Source organism: Centropristis striata, chromosome 2 (assembly GCF_030273125.1).
Source record: "Centropristis striata isolate RG_2023a ecotype Rhode Island chromosome 2, C.striata_1.0, whole genome shotgun sequence".
NCBI lineage: Eukaryota > Metazoa > Chordata > Actinopteri > Perciformes > Serranidae > Centropristis > Centropristis striata.
This window is the reverse complement of record NC_081518.1, coordinates 27,173,426-27,198,727: the sequence shown is the minus strand read 5'-3', so window position 1 is coordinate 27,198,727 and position 25,302 is coordinate 27,173,426. Positions and strand designations below refer to the sequence as shown.

The window sequence follows — 25,302 nt, the reverse complement described above, 5'->3', positions numbered from 1 at the left end:
TGTGACACGGCGCAGTCTGCCAGCATGTCTGTGCCAAAGTTTCCGGAGAGAATATGAATGCAGGAGATGTGTTTGGGTGGAAGAGTTTCTCCTGATTTTTTTTACCTTTTAGGACCCATGATACATTTTCCGTTAAATATTTTGCAGACAGGATGGAGAGGCTGTGTCTGCACTCAAACTGAACATAAATGTTTGGTCATAAAGGAGAAATACAACTGTCTGCACATCTTGACTGCTTTTTAAATAACCTTTTTCCAAACTGAGCCAGTTGTCTGAGAATTCAAATGTTGACCTTCATATAAATCCATTTTATTCTCTATCTTTAAATGCCTCCATTCACTGTGTTTTCTCTTTGTGCTGGACCTGTACAGAGGTGCAGTGTAACAAGGCCAAGCTCTAATGTAGAATACAGATGTGAGCAGTCAGGAGTGATGTCTGGAGTTGGATTATTATGAACGTCTCTCCAAACCCTTTGGCACTGCACAAGCAAATGTCACAAACATGAAGGAATTTTTGGACATTTGTGGAATCAAAAATAATGAACTTTACTTGTACAGCTTAGTTGCAAAGTTATTTCCAGAACAAGGTAAAAATAGTGTACAAAATCAGGATAAAAACAAGAAAAAGAGATACAAACATGGAACACACAACTGATAAAACAGTGTACAAAAATAAAAAACAACATAAACAGTAAATGCATGTCATATCACAAATAAGTCTTTCTCCTGTAAACAATTTAATCTTCCAAGGAAATCAAGTCAAGTCAACTTTATTTATCAATGCTGCCATATGTACAGGACATACAGAGAATTGAAATTGTGTTTCCCTCTTATCCCCGGTGCAAACAGCAATGAACATGTAATATAGAATATAAGTAAAAGATATAAAATATAAATGTAAGAACTTATATACAAGCAAGAAGACATTGATGAAAAGACAGTGGCAAATCTGGAAGATTTAATAGTATAAATAGTATTAATATGACCGTATGAACAGATTAATGGTGTAGCATAGTATAGACAGAATTTACAGTATAAAGTGAACAAGATAAGGCGCGCAGAGTCAGTACTTTTTAAAACCCACTTTTATAGACTTGCTTTTATGTAATGCTTTCTATCTTACCACTCCTTTTTACTTCTTCACTTTTTACTTTTTTTACTCCTTTTACCTTTTAATTTCTGTGTATCTGAGAATGTCTTGTGATTTTTCCTCCTCTGTCTCTTGTTTTTCTTTTAACATAAGAATTATTTTTAGTCTCATGACATCATTCTCTGTGTAATTAACTGGTCTTTGTCAAAGCACTTTGTAAGCTGCTGTTTCTAAAAGGTGCTATGTATAAAAAGTTATTATTAAAAGTAAAGTTATCATTTATAAATTAAAAGTTTTAAACTGAAATATTTCCAGTGGGAGTCACATTAATGAGATCTCTGTATGTTTGGTTCCCTGCAGGCGGGTACGGTGCGAGACTCCATGGCGAAGTCCCTGTACAGCGCTCTGTTTGACTGGATCGTCTTCAGGATCAACCACGCTCTGCTCAACATCAAGGACCTGGAGGAGACCACCAAGGTGGGACAACACAAACACAGTAACCTTGTCAATCATGAGTAAAAGATCAATTTTGTCTCCCAAAAAAGTCTGTCCCATGCAACAAAGTGGCATTACAAACTACAGTACTGTGCAAAAGACAGGTGTGAAACAATGCCTAGAAGAATTGATGCTGGTTTAAATGCAATGGGTGGTCAAATCAAATATTACTTTGTTCTAGATTTTTCTTCTGTTCACTCACTTTGCATTTTGTTAATTGATAAAAAATAAACTATTAACATTTCTATTTTTGAAAATATTCTTATTTAACAGCATTTTTTCACACCTGCCTAAGACTTTTGGATATCACCAAAATGTTTAAAATTGCAATATTTCAATATCTCCTTACTTATGTATCGTAAGAATATCACTTTGTGGTGATTTCTGCCCCTCGTACTAACAATAGTTACAGCAGTTGTCACTGCTTTTTTTTTTTTGAGTTTAAGTTCATTTTCTGTGTCATTTTCTTTCTTTGACTGTGCAACAAGAGAGATAATACAGTTTGTTTTCATAAAAAATATAGATCTGAGGTTATCAGCGATTAAACACTTTCTTGCTGTAACTTTAGCTTATGGTGGCACATGAAGGCAAACTTGATATTTATTACCAAATAATACCAAATATTGATTTGTTTTTTTCACTCACTTTACATTTTGTTAATTGATAAAAATATCTATTATTATCTAATGTATTCTTACACACCTTACACACCTGCCTAAGACTTTTGCACAGTACTTTATGTTTCAAGGAAAATGTATTTTTTCTCCTGGAGCACATTTGTTCCTGACATATCACAAAAACATTTCTAATGAAGTCAGAGGATGTTTGAGCATGGAAGCGATTGGTACAGGATAATCACACAGCGTGTAACCAATGTTGACCAACAATTGTTGTTATTTATGTAACAAATATGCTAATTTTAACCCAAACCATGATCCTTTTATTAAACCTGATCAAGTAGTTTTACTTAACTTCACTTTAACCACATATTTGAAACTGCAACTGTAATGTGGAAATTAAGAGGAAATACGGTTCCCTCTAACATCTTTTTTAGGAGACAAAGTTTTTAAAAAAAGAGTTAAAAAACTGAAATAAGATTCAAGATCAAGAGATTAAAATGATAACTTAAGAAATAAATGTCACTTGAAATAATTTTAGTATTGTAAATTAAATTCTGTTTAGTGTTATATATTTTTGTGACTATATATCTTACTCTAAATAGGACACAGAAAGTTAGTGAATTACCCATGCATAGATAGTGACCTAGTCAATCAGATAGTGACCCCCATGCACAGAGACAACATTTGAAAACTACCACTTTTTTCCAAAAACAACTGCTTTGAAAATGTAAGATCTTTACTGACAACTTTAAGATGTCTCAAAGTGAACAAGACTTTTTTATGGTTCATAAGCAACATTTTAGGTTGATTTTTTTCATGGTGTCTTTGTTTGTCTTCCTTAGATCTTGTCCATTGGAGTGCTCGACATCTTTGGGTTTGAGGATTACGAGAACAACAGCTTCGAACAGTTCTGCATCAACTTTGCAAACGAACGTCTGCAGCACTACTTCAACCAGCACATCTTCAAGCTCGAACAAGTAAGATATCTGTTTCATAATCTTCTTTCACAAGATCCATGATTCTTAGACGCTGGCTTCCTGAGATGAGGTTAAGTTATTGATTATAAAGCAGATCTAGGAGCTATTTAAAAACTATACCTGTATTTAGAAAATTTGCCTTGAACCTTCCTGTTATGTTGCACGTCAAATCGACCCATTTAAAATATAAAAATATAAAAATAAATAGTAATGTAAGTTCTTCTGCTTAATAAGTGTAATCAACATATAAAATGAAAATGGTTCATTTCATATATTTTCATGTTTATATTACATAGACACTGGGGTGACTCGTCTAATTTATCAACATCACTCCATAAAGAAAAATATAAAAATGTGAAATAAAATTTTCAAAAACTCAATGTGATTTCAAACTATTGTATTGTATAGCTTTCCAATGCACATAAAGAAAAGTTTTAACATGCATTTTTTAAATGAAAAACGAGTGAATTATCCTCATTGAACCATGATCTGTGAGAGGGAAAGAACACCACTGCACTAAATATTGAGATGGTTAGTAATGGAGTTATTCATGAAATATAAACAATGTGTATTTGAATGCTTTGGTTTCTGACACTTTTGGATCATTAAACATTATGCTGTTCCTTAGAAAGGAACATAACAGAAGGGTTAAATGAGCCATTGGGAATTCTGTCAGGTTGTGATGTCACAACAGAAGACACAAACACTGACCAATCAGAGAGTCTGAATACAGGTATATTCACAAAGACAGTATGGGAAAATAATGTTTTTTATTATGACATAAGTGTGTAAGCAAGTATAAAAACAAGTGTGAACCTAAAAAATTAGCATATTATTTCCCCTGAAGCTCTCACTGGGAGCTGAACTCATGAGCTTCTGTATTTCTGCAGCTGTTATTTTAACATATTGTCGATTATCCCGCTTAACTTCTTACTTTGCCTGCGACAATTTCCAAGGAAACCCCTTACGCTTATCACAGCGAGCAATGCACGTCCACTACAATGACACTGAAACAATGGAGGAATTCTTCATCACATTATGCAACAGGGCGGCTGACAGCCGTATGACTCACCTCGCCGCCCTGTGACCACCCTGACTGAGGATGTATGTTCCCTTAAGTGAGCTGATTAACTTCAAAGGGCCTTTTAGAGTCATGATCTGTGAGATTTCCCTGTAAGTTAAAGATTGTGTTTACCTAGAGATTGACTGAATCAGTGGACCTGCTCTGACATGTCTGAAGGCCTCCACGTTTTCTCAAGAATCCTCAGTCTTTCCGGTTCTTGTGCAAAAGGCAGTTGTTCCCAAACCCGGTTTCACCCTCGTGTCATAAATATGTCAAGACTCTTACTGTAGATGTATGTCGTGACAAGACGCTTCAAACACTTCTTTGTTTTTGGCGGTTAAGTTAAGTGAAAAGCAGAGTTATTGCGCTGTACATTAAGGACTTGTCAGATTTGCAGAGTTAAGATGGTTTGTGCTTCATCTGATCTGATGGTTTTTTGCAAGTAATGGCCCAAAGAATTAAAGATTTAAAGCTTCATAAAGCTTTATAAGTTAGGTCAAGCATGCATGTTTCTGCAGGGAACAAACATGAACATGACATTTATGAACACTTTATCAACATATGCTGTTTATATAGCTTTAAAAGAAATCCATATATGTGCAGGGTGCAGAAGTTGAAGCACCCAGTCAGTCAGTCAGTGCTTCTTTTAACTAGCAAACAGTCTTTTTATTCTTGCAAAATCTTTCTTCCACCCTTTGTTGTAGATGATTCTTGCTTGTAAAATATGTTTGAGGTCAGACTGAATATCATGATGGCAGTAAAGGCCTTTAAAAGAAACTTTCAGCTTCAGTATCTTATAAGCTGGTTACTAAAAAAAAAACATATTTAATATTTATAACACATTACACATAGGTAATAATATAACCTTACACATGTTTTTTCTGTCAGCAACAATTTTTTACACTAATTCTTCTCCATTACACTCGACAAAATTGGTTATTGCATTCAGGTGTTAAAAGTAATGTATGTTTACAGTCTCGCTCTTGTATCTCACTTGTGTTCACTGACTGAAACTAGACTATTTGTTGAGTCTGACAGTTATTCCTGTAATAGATTCAGCCTCGAGGCAAACAGTCAGCCACAGTGTCGTGTGATTTAAATGGGTTCTATTTCTCTCTGTGTTGCATCTTCTTATCATGTTAATGTTGTTTACTCAAAATGTGTTTTTTCTTCTGATGCATTACCATTGTCCTTGGTCTTCTGGATTTTCCCTGTAACTTCCATTTATTAAAGAGCAACTTTACGCCCTATTTGGCTCGAACACGTGGCCAGTTTGGGAGCATGGTCTCACAGAGAACATAGACTTCCACTCTTTGGGACTCTTGAGGGCAGAATTACTGTTTTTTATGTTTTTTAGAAAATAACACTACAGAGTGGGACAAGAAACAGTTGATAATGTGACAAAGTGGTCACAGTCAGGGTTATTCTCTGCAGAGGTTTTGTTTACCTCTTTCACCTGGAAAATGAACAAAGTCTGCACAGAATCCTTTAAACAGAATACAGGGAAATTCAAAGCAGTCCTGATGGTGCAATCACACACAGGCATATTATTGATAAACCAATATAAACATAACCTAAATTGTCACTAACAATAAATAAATATGTAATGTAGCTAAAAGTGTTGACCTATGATACAATATAGACAATTCAATAAAAGTTAGTTATTGCACAGTAATTAGTGCACATATTGCAGATGTTTTGGTAGAGTGCAGTTGATAACTACAATAAATAATAGGTTCTAAATATAAGGTGCAACTGTAAATATGTACTGTTTTTAGTTATTGTACATCTTGTAAATCTCAGGCTCTCATGTAGTGATTGCGCAATGAGAGTTTTTGTCAGAAGGCTGAATTCTGCAGTAAACAACCTTTCGATCAGATAATGACAAATTTGCCATCTACCCAATCAATCAGTATCCTTTATTTGAGCAGGTAAAAAAACCTCATTGAGATTTAAAACCTCTTTTCCAAGAGTGACCTGGCCAAGACAGCAGCACAAAAGCAAAATCGTTACGCCAAACACACAAGACACAAATAATATACAGTCACACACTACAAGAAAAACAAGAGTTGGATTACATGATTACACAGTGCTTCACAAGATCCAATTGAGCCAATTTCTCTGTCTTTTAAGATTGACTTGAATTCCCCCAGAGTTACAAGATGTGTCAATTTCAAGTCCTTCTGCACATCGTTCCAGGGAGACGGAGCAGAACATTTAAAAGCCTTTTTGCTCGGTTCAGTTCTGACTCTTGGGACCTGCGTCTGTATGAAGTCCTGAGAACACAGGTTTCTACACATGTGTAGACACAAATATGTAGGCCGGCTTCCTGATTTACGATATATTGACCCCCACAGCACCCAGTTACTCACATGTGAACAGTAAATGTGTTCTATTGATTTCTAATGTTTTCCATCCATCAAACTGCCACTAAAGTCACGGTTTCTACCAGACATGGATTTTATCAGGCCAGCGATAGAATAAAACCCACGTTTTGTTAGTAAAAAATCTGTGTAATCTGTAAACAAAATTAAAATGTTTAAAGTTTTGATGTTATAACAGCTGCACTATAGGCTTGATCAAAGGGGAGCGGAGAGCTTATGATTTCCTAATGGCGTACAGTGGGTTCAGTATTAAAGCATTAGCCGTGTGTGGAAAAATCGATGTGCAGCCTGAAAGCCTCTGAAAATGATTCAACCAGGATAAGTTGACCAAGAGTTGGCATGCATCACATTTCTGCTGAAGCCAGCTTCACACCCTCGTCTACGGTTACATACAGTATATTTCCATTCTTCTGTGGACCGGTGAGTCACCCTGCTGGGAGCAGGCAGGGGCTAAACGGTTTGCTCCAGGGCACATCGATGGTCATTTTAAGAGGGAATAGGTACTTATTTTCTTCTATTTCTTCTCTCTATTTTCCGACCTTTCCAAACAGACTCACTGCCAGTAATCACGCTGTTGAAAGACATGAAATGGAAGAAGAGAATATTGGTATAATATTTGTACTATAAGCTTAATTATGAGTTATCTAAGTCAGCAAGCTCACTAATTTTAACTGAAGTTACAAGAAAGTTATTGATCTCAACAGCCAGCAGATATTATCCAACTTTAAATATATTATAATGTAAAATCATGTAAAATTTGGATATGCATTTATAGATTTATTACAGATTAAACTACCTGTCAGTATATAAAGAAGCTCAAATTAGCTTCACCTTTACTAGCAGCAACACTCATAATTATTATCAAGTGATATTATATCAGTGTTAATTTCATCAACAGAAACACGACTAAATGGTAAATGGTCTTTTTGTCCATGATGAGACAATGACCAGACAGCACTAATGTCATTACTGTAAAACGTACTGTGACTATATTAAAATGGAATATTGTTGACAAAAAATGTAGCTCTTTTAAAAAAAAAAAGTTTTGTAAAATAATAAAAATATCTCTGTTTTAATTGACATGAAGAGGAAACAGAATAGTATATTGTTTGTTTGCTTTATAGCAGTTTTTCTGAAGTTGACTAAAAAGCCCAGACAGAAGTTTAAACTTGACTAAATATGACAGATTTTTACTAATAAAACTTGTATTTTCACACTGTGCTGTACATTGCTAAAACTGAGAACTTCTTATACAATTTATGATCTCAATCTTCATCTCATCATATTCATCAAGAAAAATTAAGACATATTTATTTAGTCTTTAAAGGAAAAACAAGCTTTAAAAAAGCAGAAAATGAACTTTCAGAAATTGTTTTATTGACAAAAAAGACAAGACAAAAAAGTAGCTCTTTTTCTTAAACTATGAAATAAAATAATAAAAAAATCTCTCTTTTTTGATTGACACAAGAGGAGACACAATGTTATAGACTGGTTTTCTGAAGTTGACTAAAAAGCCCAGAAGTCTAAACTTGATTTATTTTTATTCTGTTCTATGTATTGCTGGAACTGAGAACTTCTTCTACAACTAATGACCTCAGTCTTCATCTCTTATGCACAAATAAAATAAAACATTATATTATTTAAGGCTTCAAAGGAAAAATATGTTTAAAATCCATCTGTGATGCAGCAGAAAATGGTTCTTTTAGAAATTGTCCCACAATTGTGTCACACACACACACACGCACACACACACACACACACACACACACACACACAGACGTTTAATGTTCTTAAAGCAATACAGATCTTTTCAATTGTCAAGCATATACTGTACATCGTATTGATTTTAATAACTTTAATGTACTTTAAGTGTGCAGCTTTATTATCTAGAAAAATAGACGTATCAGATCAGGGCTCAGTATTAGCAGATACTGAATATTAAATGAGTTGGGCTGGGGCTGAAAAAACATGATTGGGACATCATTACAAGTCAGCAATTTTACATGTTCCAAATCTGACAAAAAGTCATGTTTCATCTTGTTGTGCTGCTACCAACTGTCATTCACACCACAAACATTTAAAAAGCATCAGGTGGTGCTAGTGATGACAGACAGAGTCACATTAAGCAGCATAAATTATTGGGACATGAATTACTAAAATACTATCAGCACAAACTGTAAACAGCATTTAAATGTAGAGAACTCCTGCAGAAGCTGATTCGGCACATCTCAGAGGCTCGTTGTTGCTGGTTGAGTCAGAATAAAGAGTGAATCACAGCCGTTGTTGAAAGATGATTTTAAGGCATGTGGAGGGGGCGGATTCAGGATCCTGAGCGGTTTAATGCAATTCAATACGACACCCCCACAAACCACAGCTCAGTGATTACCAGAGGTTTGAGTCAGCACCCAAACTGAATGTCACAACGTTTATTCCAGAGCTGCTGTATCCAACTTTATTTCACAGGTGTTACTTTTATAGTTTCCAGCATGAGTAAAACCTGTTATTAGTGAGTTACTCAGTGAAAAACAACTGAGACGTCGATATCGAGAGAGGATGAAAGAGACGGACCTGTTCTACTGCTTGAACTTTGTTATTTTTGTCCCACAGGAAAGTTGGTTTGCAGCCAAATCAAAACTGGAGCATACAGATTCCACATCATAGAGCAATATCACTTTATTGTCAGGAAATAACATGTTGTATGATGTAACATGATGTATAACTTGTTTAAACCTTTTTATTTTCTCCAACCTATTATTCTTGCTGTGAGGAGACGGTGCTACCCACCACACCACCGTGTAGCCCCTCCATAAATACTGACAAGAGTAAATGTACTTTATTGATTTATTATTTTTGGTGGCATTATCGGATTGATATGCAAATTATTTATAATATACATTTTTAATATTGCAAATACAAATGAAACTTTTTAAAACTTTTTTTTGGTATTATAATAATAAAATTAAATAGCTTTTACAAGATGTTTTATTTTATTTCAATTTAGCAGAAATTTACTTTAATATTGTGAGTTGTTAAAGGGTCGGCATAACTTCTTTGTGCAAGTTGCATATTTTAAAATACCTGCACAGAAGTTCACACATGTTGCTTTCAGTTAAATTGGACGATATCGACTCTTATACAAACAGTTTATTTTTTGTCAGGTGCGTGCAAAGTGTGTGACAAGTTTTTACGATTGTTGTTCAGTCCGACTGCTTAATAAACCCACAATTTGTCTGCAGTAAAAATGACTGAAGTGAGATGAACAGACTGAAATATGAACAGATAAAACAAATGTTTACAAATTTTTCATTTGGGGACATAATATGCAGTTGAAAAATATATAACTATTAGCAATATATTGCAATTTACAGTACAGTGCAAAAGTCTTAGACAGGTTTGAAAAAATGCCAGGAAAAATTGATGCTGGTTTTAAGGCAAAGGGTGGTCACAACAAATAAAGATTTGATTTAGATTTTTCTTCTGTTCACTCATTTTGTTAATTGATAAAAATAAAATATTACATTTTTATTTTTGAAAGCATTCTTATTTTACAGCATTTCTTCACATCTGCCTAAGACTTTTGCACAGTACTGTATGTTATTGGATGTCACCAAATGTTTAAAATTGCAATTTTGTCTCATTACATAATAATAATAATAATAATAATAATCTAAATCAAATCTCAAAGTACTTCAGGTTTAAAGCATAACAATCTAATTATAAAAAAGTTATTTTATAAAGGATAAAAAGGATATAAAAACTGCTAAAAACAGAAAGAAAAGATATATCTAGAAACCATACAGAGGGGAAGAACCAAAAGTTTTTCTAAAAAGGAAAGTTTTTAGTCCTAGATACTTAAGTATCGTAAGAATATCACATTGTGGAGATTTCTGCCCATCGTACTTACAATAGTTACATTCCATCACTGCTTTATTTTGTTTTAATTTAAGTTCATTGTCTTTCTTTGACTGCAGCTTTTAAAAGAAGAGATAATACAGTTTGTTTTCAGAAAAATATAGATCTGAGGTTATCGGCAATGAAACACTTTGTTGCTGTGACTGTAGCTTATGGTGGAGCATGAAGGCAAACTTGAGATATTTATTACCATCTTATTGGCAGTTAGTTATCTTTATGGCGTTATTATATGCACTACATTCACAATCACCCCATAAATGGCTGTAAGATCGGGACAAATGGTCATTATTCCACAGAATAAACACTGTTGCGCTCTTGTGTCTCAAAATTCAAACGGCCCTTCTTCTTTTTTTGTAAAATGTCCAAAAAGATGAACCAGCTGCACTTTTCAGTTTGGGAGTAACCGCCGGTGTTGAAGGATATATTTGGTTAGAAACAGTTAAATAAATCTTTTGTTGATAAGAGTCGAATGGAATCATTTGGACTGTTTGTGTTCAGAGAGCTACAAATCACTGCAGAAGATAAAGAAAGTGTTGCAGAATGACTCTCTTACTTACACTGTTGTAATCTTAATGTCAAACATTTTCTACAAGAATGTCCTGCAGCAGAAAAGATATGGACATTTTGTTCCATTTTAGAGCAAAATGCAAAACTTTTGTCCTTGGCAGAGATGCTGTAGCGAAGTAAGCAACCGTAATTAACTTTATTTTTCTCTGACTTTAGGGTAACAAGAGGAGAAACAAGAGGAAAGGAGATTATTGTGATTTTTATTAAACCCCCTCTGGATTAAAGTCTTTATTGTTTCCCATGAACACAGGAGAATAATAACATGTATGGGGAAGAATAAATGACAAATGCCCCGAATGCTTCTCTCATTATTAAACCACAGTGAGGCCGCGGAAGATCTGAAGAGTGTTTTATGGCACGGGGAGATGACATGAAAGCAGGCGTACAAACAACATTGTTGCTTTGATTGAAAAATTTAAAACAGCCCGGCCCGCATCAGACCAGCTGTCTGGTTTTGATGGCACGTTGATTATTAATATTGTTATGTTTGGCTAGAGTCTTTGTTGCCACGTATTCTGAATGCCTTCTGGCATAAAACTGAGTTTGATTGGACCTAATATTTGTTTTCTAACAGCTTCAAGACATAAAGGTCCAATACTAATATCTTTTTTCAATGTTACATATATAAATATAATGAAATAAGGCACTTTATGATGTTTTTATTTAGCAGGTGCTGCTGTTTTTGCAGTCTGCAGTTTTTGCAGTCTGCAGTTCCTAGTCATATTCGTAAAATCTATCTCTGACGCTGAGCTCTCTGTGCGTCCCTGCAGGAGGAGTACCGGGTAGAGGGCATTAGCTGGCACAACATCGACTACATCGACAACACAGGCTGCATCAACCTGATCAGCAAGAAGCCCACAGCCATGTTCCACCTCCTGGACGAAGAGTGCAAGTGAGTGCCCTGAGCCGGCCTGTCTTCCTGTTTGACCAGTTTGTTTTTTTGTTGAGACTGTGAGGTAAAGCAGCATGAGCTCCCAGCAGGTTTGAGTAAAATTGGCAGGCGGACTGATGTTGAATGGTTAGATTCCATCTCTCTCCTGTCTGTCTTCATACTGTCAGCTGTTAGAAAGCTGCAAAAATTGCAAACAGGACACTTCAAGTTGGCATCAATGAGCCAAACAGAATAGAGCTGCAGATGCATATACTTTTTATCCTAAAACTGAAAAAAATAACCATGCATAATGCAAAAGAAGTTGATTCTGGAGGCGAACCCACTGTGTTTTCACCCAACTTCCTTCTGCCCTACAGATGCTTTTTGGCCTCTTTCAGTACCTTGTTTTGGCTAAGTTTGGCTGACACAAAGGCAGAATGCATATCAGACTTTTATTCATTTTGTGGCCAGAAACACCACCTCAAATGCTTGTTTTCTGCTGGATATATAAACTGACACTTTTTCTGTGACGATTATCCGCTTTGTTTTGAAGTTTTAATGCCTCCTAGTGAAATCAGCTATTACTGTCTTCAATATAACTTTAACCAAACACAATTTAGTATTTATTGAAACTTAATGTATATGGAGTGATAAACACATGCTACTTAGGTGTTGGGGCAAAGGGCAAATGCAGAGCTTTAAATTCATCTTGATAAACTTGTAGAAGCTTTACGTTAGCTGTAGTTAAAACCTTGTTTATCATCACAACCGTTCTTTTGGTTTTGCAACAAACATTGACCGTAATAAAGCTGCTGTAGCTATCAATTTTTTCCCTCAGGATGCTTGATCCAAATTCACCAAAGGACAGTGCAGTTGTTGTAACGATAAACCTGCACAAATAAAAGAAAACGTAACTCAAAGGGTGAAATTATCTGACATGCAAACAGCATTCCACCACTCTGGAGCTATTTGCACATATTTAAATGACGTTATATGCATTTATTTGTCTCAAAATCTATGAAAATGAACCTCATTGTAAAATCCTTCCAATTCACAGATATCAACACTAATAGACACATTGTTGCAGTGAAATTATTAGCATCTTCAGACTGAAGCATTTATATGGTTTCTCTCTGTCGCATGTTAATTCTTTGCCTGTACTTTTACGGAACGCCCCCCTTTTCTCTCTGCTGTTGTTCTGCCTACTGAGGTCTTGGTGCAGATGCAAACATTTATACTTTGTCACGTAGATAATTACAATCAAACACTGAAAAGTGCACATTGCACTCAGCTCCAAATTTTTTAGTTTGCACTTTGATATCATTATCACAACATCTTTTGTTAATCAAACTCTTAGATAAGGCAGATAGTGTTTTCATGGTGCATTCAATCTATTCTTTGGGGGTTTTGCCCGTAAGTGTGTAGAATAAAAATTCTGCACATAATGGAAACGCTGTGACATTTACAACAGAAACTACATTTGAATCATATTGAGTGTCCATGTATTCCTGCGGATATAATCAAATCAGAGTAAATTTAATCCTTCAGGTTCATGACTGTAATGTGACTATTTTTACTAACAGTATTTCCTCCTTTATTTCCCCCTACTTCTTCTTCTTCTCCATTTGGACACTGAATCAAATTCCTCCCACTTGGAAAAGCTGAAAGGCTCCGAGTCTTTGGCTGTGTTATTTTCAGAGCTCAGGTTTCACCCCCGGTCCGAAAACCCCTGGTGTCTCGTTCTTCCTCTCTCCTCTTCCTGTAAGCTGTTGATTTTCTGCAGAGTTTCTGGCTCTCGATATTAAAGGAATAGAGGGAAATCTGAGCCGAGATCAGCTTAAAGTGATAATCCTGAACCTGTGGCGTCAGAGGATGAAATGTCAGAACTGGTTAGGGATCACATGGCCACGTTTCCACTGCTGCAGTAACTGTTGTTGTGATGGTGGAGAAAAGTCTTTACTTCATTATGATCTTTGTGGATGATTACATGAGGAATCTGTCCAACACTTTCTGTGTGATTTATACTGCAGCGTTCATGAGAGCTTTATACAAGTGCACCATGCTTTCTTGATTAAAAACAAATGCAAAAGAAACAATTGTTCTTCAAATCAAACTCCTCTGTCCTTTTTATTTCAGTTTCCCTCAGGCCACCAACCAGACTCTGCTGGATAAGTTCAAGCGGCAGCATGAAGGGAACAGCTACATCGAGTTCCCCGCTGTCATGGAGCCCGCCTTCATTATCCGACACTACGCCGGCAAGGTCAAGTACGGGGTCAAGGTCAGTGTAATCATCGCTTCCACACCAGTCACTGATTAGACAGAAAGTGCTGCTTTATTTTTGTAGGGTTTTTTAGCTTTGGTTGTGAAAGGGGAAGTGTGTGTTTTATCACAGCCTTTTAAAAGCGAAGGCGAAAGTGTAATAATATCTTGATTCTTTTTATACATTAGTATTGTTAATACTCCTCTGAATTCCAAGCAGTTTCTTTGTGGTGTTTTTCTCACTGTGGCCTTGTTTTTTTTTTTTTGTTTTTTTTTTTAAGTCTTGCACCTCTGTGGGACAACACAGTCATGTCTAGAAGTAGAGATGGCTCAAAAATGTATTTCATGCAGTATAACACAGTTATAGTGACATAAATCACAACATAAGAAAAAAAACGCAAGTCGATCCACAAAACATTTTTCCAAGTGTATCCTGTATTATAATGATTTTCATTTTTACAACCCTGTACTCCCAGCCACTCTTGTCCTCTCCTTTTTGCTCTGTGTAAACAGTCTGCAGCCTAATTTCATAGAATTTTTGTCACATGATTATTTATTTCAGTGTAGTCTTTCATGGCTTCTCAGTTGCATTGAGGAGCATAAAATGTAATGTTTTTTACAGGATGTGGTAAGTGTAAATTGTTTTTTGTTTTTTTTAAAACAACGTAAACTTTAAATGAGAAATGTAGAATAAAGTGATTTTGATGAAATGGCACTATTATGATTGTTATTATTCAAAAGCCTAAAGTTACAAATTATGCATTTTAGGACTGCTGTACATTTGATAAACTGACAATTTTAGTTTTTACAGTTTCTGGCTGTGACTAATGGTGTAATTTTGGCTTTTTTTCTCTCTTTTTTCAAGAAAATATGACTTTAAAACCCACTGAGAAGTTGTGGGGATGGGAAGGTCAAAACCAGATTACATATCTATCTGATGTTGACTATGTTTTAAGATCCGCTGCTTTTTGAATATTTTCTTTAATGATAGATGTTTTATTTGGACTTTTGGATCTTTTAATATGTGGACTGCTGATAGTTTAGCAGGGGCAGAATGCTATGGCAGAAGCTCAGTAAAATATAAATAATATTCATAAATTAAATAAATAAATAAAAAACATAATAAAAACAATAAAAAAAATAATACCATTGACTACCATTGTTTTTTTGTTTTGTTTTTTTTATCTCTGTCCCACTCACAGGACTTTAGGGAGAAGAACACGGACCACATGCGCCCGGACATCGTGGCGTTACTAAAGAGCAGCAAGAGCGGCTTCATCTGCGGCCTGATGGGCATCGACCCGGCGGCCACTTTCCGCTGGGCGGTACTCCGAGCCTACTTCAGGGCCCTGGTGGCTTTCAGAGAGGCCGGCAAGAGACACACGCAGAAGAAGACTGGTGAGCGCTCACACTGACGGAAACTCCACTGGGACAAACAAGCAGAGAGGCAGAAAAGCTTATCCGAATTTAGAAAGTCAAAGAAAGCTTAGTCCTGCAGTGCATCTAATCTGAGTTTTTTTGTTCTACTAAGGCATCAACTGATATTTAATTTGTTCCTTTGTTATTAACTTACAACATTTTACAGCTGCACGGTTTTTCAGTGATAGATTATATTAGATTAAATATTAAAAATGATGAAAATCTGTGCTGGCTGTGTCTGAACAGCACCAAAGAATCGACAAAGCGTGAAAGGACTTTGCTGAATGGCATGTGAGCATCAAAGGTACTTTGCTATTTTAATAATATTAAATCTAGAGAAGGGAATAATGGGAACTTGATGATTCGTTTACTCTTGCTGGGTTTTTCACCTCACTTTTTTTTAAACTGTCAGGAGGCATCTGAAGCAGCTCAGGGGAAGTTTTCTCCTTAGCATGAATGATAAACCAAATGAGATGCAGAAATCACAAACTGCACACTATGCTCACATGTCATGCAGTTACGTTCATTACAGTTTGCTTTATCTCTTTATATTTTGTGTTCCAGTAGTCACTTTTGTGTAGTTTGTGTGCATAGTGCTGCCATGTATTTACAGTAGCTCCTGCTTTTCGTCTCTCAGCTTTGGCTTTCTCCGAATGCCTTCTCTTCCCTCAGATAGAGCTGAGCTGCAGTAGATTTTACCATCACTGCCGTCGTATGAATCAGACTTGCGCTCTGCACCCTCTTGGTCCTCCCTGCACATTGAGTTTTACATGTAGATGTTGTTATGTGAAAATAGATGTCTTGTATCTTTTGCTTATCCTTAGAAATCTTTTAGAAATCCTTCCAACTGAACTCTCTAAATATCAGTCACCCAAGGGAACCTGCTACATGTCTTCTTGAACATTTCTGCAAAATTACAGTTCTGTTCTTGACTTAACGTAAAGTTTTGAACATGCAAGGTCTCTGCCATGTTTCTTTTTTATAGATTATTTGGAAGACATGGATACTTCCAGTCCTATATAGAAAATCACCTGATTTTCAGAATAAATAAATAAATAAAAGGGATTATCATTTTTTTCACCTGTTTTTCACAGTACAGATAAAACAAACTTACGAAAGAAACTGGTAAAAAAAAAATATTATTATAATAATAATAATAATAATAATAATAATAATAATAATAATAATTAAATATATTTTTAAAAGATTTGAATTCTTTTTTTTTTGAAGAAAAAAATAGAAAAAATAAGTGATAAATAAATTGCACAGAAAAAGATAGAAAAGTAGCCTGAAAAAAAATAAAAACCTTTATTTTCCCAGATGAAAAAAAATACTAAATGAAGTAGAGAAAATAGTTTCACACAGTTTTTCGTATAAGAAAACAAGAAGCATAGAAAAGGGAGCCTGAAAAGAAAATCCCTATTTTTCACGAATACTCACTTGCCTCTAGGGCTTCCATAATTAAGAACTGAGTTGTGAGTTTAACTACGAAAAAAGAAAAAGAAAAACGTAGAATCAGGTCGCAGAAAAACTTCCAGAAGACATTGTGCTGAAGAGCCTTTGGGGGACAAAAACCTACTCACAGAATTACAATGACAAACATCTTACTGCTGCCACCAACTGCAGTTTTGAATGTCAATCATCTTCTCTCCACCAGTCTTGCACAGGTATCTCTCCAGTAGACGACTGCATCTCTTGATCTCTTCTTCTTCGCTGTCTAATCTGTCATTTCTCTCTCTCTCTCTTCCCCCCTTCTTCTCTTTTTCCTTGTGTATTTTTTTCTCTCTTGTTTTTCTTTTGTTTTGCTTCTCCAAGGGCATGATGACGCTGCTCCCTGTGCAGTTTTGAAAAAAGTGGATAGTTTTAGCTTTCTGCAGCACCCTGTGCATCAGAGAAGCTTAGAGATCCTGCAGAGATGCAAAGAGGAGAAGTACAGTAAGGCTGCCAATACAACAATAACTCCATAACCTTACCTTCATGTCACACTTGGGGACACTGTAGGGACGAGGCGGACCAACATCATCATCCTTTACTGCACTGTACTGCAGCAAAAGTCAAGCCGAAAGAGATCAAAATCATAAGAATATCCAAACTGAAAGAGAAAAAGTTTATTTTCTGCTCCGTGATTTGATTTACAGCTCTTATTTTCTATCATTAGACTAGATGCTTGTTGGTCTCCGCTCCCTCTGTCTCCCTCTTCTCCCTTTCTTATGCACCTGCATGCATTTTGTTCTTAGTCTTGTCTTGCATGTTGTTCTTGTCTAGCATGCTTCAGCCATTCTGTTTCTTACACTGTGCTAGTGAAAGCCTAGCAGAGAAATGCATGCTTGTATTGCTTTATCCGCTCAGTTTGGTCCTGGGGAAACAGCACCCTCACACCTCTAGACGTCCATCACTCTCTGTTTTGTCACACGGCTGCACTTTCATGTCCAGTCCTGTCTGTTGGGGGGCAGTGGGTGTAGTTGCTTGTCCACCACAGCACAAATTCACCTGTCACTAATGGCACACAGGCTGGTGATGGTGATAGAAAGACTGAGGGGGTGTAAGACATCACTAACTGGCTCACAGGTGTAGCTTTCACACGTGGTGCAGGGTTTCACATAGTAGACCTCACACACTCACTTTTCCTCGACAGCCATTTCAGCACACTCAGACGTGTTTGTGTGTTTTTGTTCTGTGCCGTCCTGCAGCTCCTGATGAGAGTGAAAGTGTTGTACAAAGTGATGAAACTGAAAACGGTATACTGTTAAAGTCACCTGATAAAAATGCTCTCCCACATTTATTTATTCAAAGTAGGCTAACACACACTGTAGGTCACTATGATTGTTTCAGAGGGAATGCTTGTGTTATTGTCACTGCCTTCACACTGTAGTAATGTAACAAAGCAGCTTTAATTAAATCCATTCTGCTCACAGTTTTACTTTTTTAAGGGGGGAAATTTAAGTCTTTTTCAACCCTATTTTCCCATGTTTTTCTCTACCAAAGAGGATTGGGACCAGGTAAGAGAAAAAAATAATGAGAATAAGGGAAAAAAATGAATTATGGACTTCAAGAAAAAAGTCGAAATGACAAGAAAATAGTTGAAATGTTAATAAAGTCAACATTTTGAGTTAGGTAGAGCTGGAAAGATATTCACAGATTTGTGTCAATAAGTCATCAGAGGAACATTGTTTTCTATTGGAACAGTTAGGTCGACTGCAAGCTACAACCTGATTTTCACCAGTGTCATAAAATGAGCATTAATATTTAAGGGTGCAGTAGAGCTAATATCGCCCAACACATAGATGAGCTGTTCTTGGTGGTAGCTATCACAACTATTGTTTTGAGAAAGTCAGCTTTTATGCAATTTGTGAATTTTTAAGACATATTTAGGAAAATCAACTTGTAGCTTGCAGTCGACTTTACCGAACTCAAAAAGTTGACTTTATTCTTGTCATTTCGACCTATCTCTCAGTGCATAATTAATTTTTTTTCCTCCTCTCATAATTTTTTTTTCTGCTACCTGGCCCCAATCCTCTTTTGTATTTTTCCCACTGACTAATGGGGACAACAGTTTTAAAAAAAAAAAAAAAACTGGTTGAGTACTGAGTGAGAACTCTGCAACAGGCTTCAGTGTAATCCTTTGCTGCAGTTGTGCATCATGAATGTACGTCCACTAAAAGTGCTTGTTTTGCCACTGACACTGAGGTTCAGATTGCTTTGTCTCGTTCTGAAATCTGGCAAGAAGACTTCTTGCTGTAAAACAACAGTGGAAATGTGGGTTAGATGAGAGAAGTGCTGGTAAAAAGTTTGTTGTGTTGGAGTACAGAAAATGTAGCTTTGTGTCATTTAAAAGATCTTCAATGTCATGGCTGATTTCGACAATGTGGAAGAGGCCTCCTTGAATGAGACTTGATTAGACACAATAAAAACAATGAAAAATCAAGCTTAACGTAAAGAAAAAAAATCCATTATATCATCAGGCACTTATAATAACAATCTGAGCCTGTCAGTGGTAAATAAAGCATTTACAGTGGACGTAACATTGACACAATCGCCCTAAACTATTAAACTGCAGACCGTTTCGTGGCTGCTAGCTGCCGAACTCTTACTCAATGCTGGATCATTTGCAAGAATCATCGTCCCCATTAATCACTTCGATAAGAGGACATGGCTAAATAGGGTCCAGGTTTAAACAAACCAAAGTTTCCCTTTAAATAATGTATATTATTTTAAATAGCTAATAAAGTTTTTAAGCAAACCTACAGTTCAAACTAAACTAAACTACTCTTCAGTATCATCTTCCATAATTCGACACTAACTCACTATTAACCTCACACATCTTTGTTTCAATATTAAATCATCTGCTGTAGATTATATTTCCAATAAAAAGGCACATAACACTCACTGCAATAACACTGGAGTGTCACAAGGTGATGGGGACGGGTTTGAAGGATTTGAGTGTTTGTCCGTGTGTGTGTGTGTGTGTGTGTGTGTGTGTGTGTGTGTGTCTGTGTGTGTGTCTGTGTGTGTGTGTGTCTGTGTGTGTGTCTGTGTCTGTGTCTGTGTATGCGTGTTATACAGGTGCATCTCAATAAATTACAATATCATAGAAAAGTCCATTTCCTGAAGTCAAATAGCCCATTGAGTCATATAGATGGACATACTTTTCAGGGGCCAACATTTCAATATTAAACATACTTTTTAAAATTGGTCTTTTGTAATATTCAAATAATTTTCAGACACTGAATTTTAGGTCTTCATTAAATGTAAGCCATAATAATTATAATTAGAAGAAATTAAATAAATTAAGACATGGAATGTTTCACTCTGTGTGTAATGGATCTATATAATGTGTTGTTTCCACTTTCCACTGAATTGAATTACTGACATTAATAAACTTTTCTATGATATTCTAATTTATTGAGATGCACCTGTATATGTGTCTGTGAGAGAGAGAGAGAGAGAGAGATTTTGTGTTCTTTCACACGATGCCAACCTGTTTGTCCGTGATCAGGTGTGACCAGAAAGAGTCCTCGTACGCCACTGTCTGACCTGCAGGGGAGCAACACCTTCAATGAGAAGTCGCCACGGTGAGAGTCTGTTTTTAAGATAATTTATAACTGTGACTTTCATGCTCTTGTCAGGTCACGTCGAGAAAGTTTTAAGGAAACATCTGAAGAAAGAAATAACTACTATATCATTACTTATATGTGGACATAAACTCACAATGCAAAGCCAGGTCCTCCTTATGACTCATGAATGAACTCATAAAATACTACAGATATGCACACGTGTCAGAACTTATAATGCAGTTTACTACTGCCGACTACAGGCTCAAAAGTTCTCATATAGTTAAGTCAGTATAGCTCTCTGCACAAAATGGTGAGCTTAAATGCATTAGTTGCTTATATTATTCAATTTATCCACTTTATATATATTTATGTTGTGTCACAGTAAAGGAAACTTTATCTACCACTTCTACTCTTCAAAATGGGGTTTCATAGCCAAGCTAAATTAGAAAAAATGTTCATATTCATAATCGATTATTGACTGCTTATATTATTATCTCCATTGTATCTGTTTAAATTTATTTTTCCTTTTGCTTCTCTGTCTTATTTATTTACTAATTTTCTTTATTTTTATAAATATTTTTCATCCACGTTCAGTTGAGCAACACTATGTAGAATTAACTCCTTGTGAACTTTTGTTTGTTTGTTTTTATGCCTTTATTAGTCGACAGTAAATAGAGGAAATGAGGGCAGAGAAACATGGGAACAACCTGCAACTTGGTTCCTGGTTGGACTCAAACCGGTGACGTTATAGTTCTTATTGAGGAATCCTCGTCTCTTTGGCTTCCAGGATGTCTTGTAAACTAATCATTTAGTCTTACACAGAGAGTATAAAGAGCTCTGGAACTAGTTATTGTTAACAAACTCTTTAATAGCTTTCCTCCAGATGCTCTGTCACACTTTAAATAATGTATATTTTTAATTATCATGCACAGATATTCAGCTCGGGGCATTAAAACAGATGTGGAATGCCTTTGAAAAAACAGAGTGATGACTGTGCCATGACCCTCATACCGGCCCGCTGAGACCCCGCTCCACCACCTCCTCTAATTAGCTGTGGACCGTGAGATTAGCAGCGACTGGTGGCACAGAGCGACTCGTACAACACTGCTTTTGTTACACAGGAGCTCAGTCTGGGGCTGTTAAAATCCCCCCATTAATGTGATTTGCAACCTCTGCCCTCCCTCTCTGTCTCTTTCTCGCACTCACACATTCATGCACACTCATCCTCTGCATAACTAGGAGAGCACTAAACCCCGCGCAGCTGCTTCCTCCGTGATGTAAAGTCAGAGCTATGCATCGGAGAGGAGTGCCCGGAGAGTGATAAATATCAAGTCCCTGCAGGGTGCTTGTCGGCTGGACACAGCAGCGGACAGTTAGGTGCTTTATTAGACTCTCAGAGAGACCGTGGAGATAAACAGCCGCTACAAGGAGCATATTGTACCATCACCATTTACTGAGATCGATGATCAACTGGGGAGAAATTCACTCTCATCTTCTTTATACAGTCGGCCAGATGCAATATGAAGATGTGTGTGTATTCGTTAGAACACACTGTGGCGTAAACTTTATCCTCTGCAAAATAAACGCCGCTTCTGAGATCATATGAGGATAAAGTATAAACCTAGAAATGCATATAAATCTGCTTTGTGGACTTTCTGCTGTAGTTTATAATATTATAAAGTAATGCTTGCTCATAGAACAAATCATATGCATGTGTACGACTCCTCTGGCTGTGATGAGGACAGAGGAGCAACACTGGCCGTCAGAGAAACATCCTCTGGGTCTCTGCTGTCGCCTCCACAGAGAGAAACACTGATGAAAAATACAGTCACACCTAAGCTGTGTATTTTTATACCTGGTTTGTGTTTGCAGCTTGGGTCTATAGCAGGGGTAGGCAACCTGCTGCTCCGGAGCCACATGTGGCTTTTCAGGCCATGGACAGCGGCTCCCTGTGACTGTGACCAAAAAATTATATGAAATAATAACAGTTATTTCTTTACATTTTGATTTAAATTTATCATTGGTGTAGGCCCATTCTGAAATCTGGCAAGAAGACTTGTTGCTATAAAAAAAACAGTGGAAACGTGGGATGGATGAGAGAAGTTGTACAGAAAGTGAAGCTTGGTGTCATTTAAAATATGGCTGAATATGTCATGGCTGAATATTTAGCTGATTTCGACAATGTAGAAGCGGCCAAACGAGATTTCTGAATGTTTCTTCTCCTCGAGCGAGACTTGGTTAGACATAATTTAAAAAATTGACCCTATCAAGCAAAACGTACAGACAAATATTTCCATAATATCATTAGACACTTATCTGATCTCTTATACAATCTGAGCCTGTCAGTGGCAAAAAAGCACTTTCAATCGACATAACATTGACACAATCTCCCCCTCAACGATTAAAATTGCAGCCCATTTCATGGCTAAATAAAGTTGATTTTGTATTCTTAAGTTGTAAAAATGTGTGGTTTATAAACAGCAGTTTTTACATTTTTGTCAACTAAAATCCGCATCATAGCTTATGACAGTCTATGGTCTATGGTAGGCTAATTTAGACTTCAATTAAGGCTGTTTTATCTTCATTATAAAAAATTTAAAAAACGGCCTTATTCCAAGACTTTGGCCAACAACGGCTCTTTTGTTAGTGAAGGTTGCCGACTCCTGGCCTATAGTGTACATGTGTTTCAAAAACACCACAGTATTTCGAGGATTCACCAAAAAAGAAAATTCTGACGAGATTTAACCAAATGTTTAAGTCTTTTAATTACTACCGCAAAGGAGGTTTGTTTGTTTGTTCTTCAGCAGGATTAAGGAAAAATGCTTGTGAGTCAACTGCTATTGAATCATTTGAATAGGGGGGGAAAAAGCAGAAGACTTTGAGAACCAGATCTTAATTCTTACCCTGCTAAGGAGATCATGTTTTCAACTCGGTTGGGATTATGGAAGAACTGTCTGGTCGATTTTCATGAAACTTGGTGGAGCAGTGTAGGGTTGGCTAAGGAAGAAACCTTTTTAATTTCTGAGTGGATCTAAAATGACGGGCTGGATGCATGTGTTATTTTCACTTTTTAAATCAGCAGGCATGTTTCAGGCATACAAGGAATTCCAAGTGCATGGGTTTCCAGTGCTCACAGTGACACTGTTGATATGTCGATGTGGACCTTCTATAGCATGCCAGCATTTACCAATTAGTGTAAAAGTATAGATGAGTCTGATGAGAATGTCATTTTTTTTTGCAGGTATTTTTTCCATAATCCAAAACATTTGATGCATTAATCATCTAGAACCTGAGGCTCTTCAGGCCGTCTGCAGTGGCTCCCTGTGGCTGTGACAAAGAAATGATATGAAATTAATTACTGTTCTCTTTATATTTTTATTCATCATTGGTGTCAGCCCATTGGAATTTGTATTCAATTGTAAGAATGTGCAGCTAATATATGGCATTAAAAAGTCAACTAAAATGTGCATCAGAGCTTTGGAAAGTTACGAAAGTCTACGGCTGGTGCCTTAACCTCTAAATTTTGTCAACTTCTTGTCTAGTTTTGAGTTTTTCTAGCTAGGCGAGCTTACGATTCCAAATCTCCTGAGATATTTCTTACAAAGTCATATTTATAAATGCTCATTTTGGTCTATTCGTAATGTTGTTAGAATAATTTAGACGAGTAGGTTGTTTTATCTGCATTGCAAGGCTCAAAATAAGGTTTGCGGCTCCATTCCGACATTTTTTCTCTTTTTTTGGCCAACAATGGCTCTTTTGTTAGTGAAGGTTGCTGACCCCTGAGCTAGATGAAAAGTCAGAGGAATCAACAAAGTCAGTAGATTTCATCCTCTTTGGACCATGAATATCTGCACAAAATTAACTGTCAATCCACCCAGTCGTTGTTGAGATATTCCAGTTTGGAGCTACACAGTTACAACAGTTCCAGGAGCAAAATGTACTCCTTTGAATGTTGAATGTGTAAAATGTGGGAAAACATGTTGCTCATACTGCACAGAAGGAGCTGAACACAAGGAGCACAGAGAGAGCTGCGGTTTAATGTTAATGCCAACACTGAAGTGGAACCGGCATAAGCTACTTTTTTATGTATTTCATCAGTGGAAAATCTCTTTCAACCCAAACAGCTGCTCAGGCTTCTCATCCGCTGCTCTGTATTTGTGGTGACTTTCATTTTTTTTATTAGCCATTTAAAAAAACTTGCTTGTGTCCTTTGTTTTCTCTCTAGGAATGATTCAACCCCCTGATAATAACACAGTGTGAGTCACCAAATGCGTCTCGCTACTGTAGTCCGTGTGTCACAGTGAGCGGCTTGTAACTCACCAGGAGAGAGTCTTGTAAACCTAAAAATAATGACACTGGAAACTAAATAAAGTGCGCCAGTGGATCTGAAGAGCTGAAATAATGATAGATAGCTGCTGCCACAGCGGTACTCTGATTCTGAACAACAATGTTGGTCTTTATTAGTGTCTTAGTATGTTATTTTATTTTTTGTCATTGCAATGTCAACATGTTAAACACATTAACAGTGGTAGAAGAAGTATTCAGGTCTCTTACTTAAGTAAAAGTACTAAAACCACACTGTGCTAAGTAAA

General features: G+C 36.5%; 1 protein-coding gene across 1 annotated transcript in view; it reads left to right on the top strand.

Moving 5' to 3' along the window:
• The window catches only part of myo9aa (myosin IXAa), a 151,860-nt gene that overhangs the window by 91,269 nt on the left and 35,289 nt on the right, over window positions 1–25,302 (top strand). Inside the window, exons 10-17 of the mRNA XM_059347879.1 lie at window positions 1,450–1,566; window positions 3,047–3,181; window positions 11,878–11,999; window positions 14,115–14,256; window positions 15,440–15,635; window positions 17,472–17,591; window positions 18,347–18,394; window positions 20,653–20,728. Coding sequence (XP_059203862.1) covers window positions 1,450–1,566; window positions 3,047–3,181; window positions 11,878–11,999; window positions 14,115–14,256; window positions 15,440–15,635; window positions 17,472–17,591; window positions 18,347–18,394; window positions 20,653–20,728 — 956 coding nt within the window. The remainder of the gene's footprint in view (window positions 1–1,449; window positions 1,567–3,046; window positions 3,182–11,877; window positions 12,000–14,114; window positions 14,257–15,439; window positions 15,636–17,471; window positions 17,592–18,346; window positions 18,395–20,652; window positions 20,729–25,302) is intronic.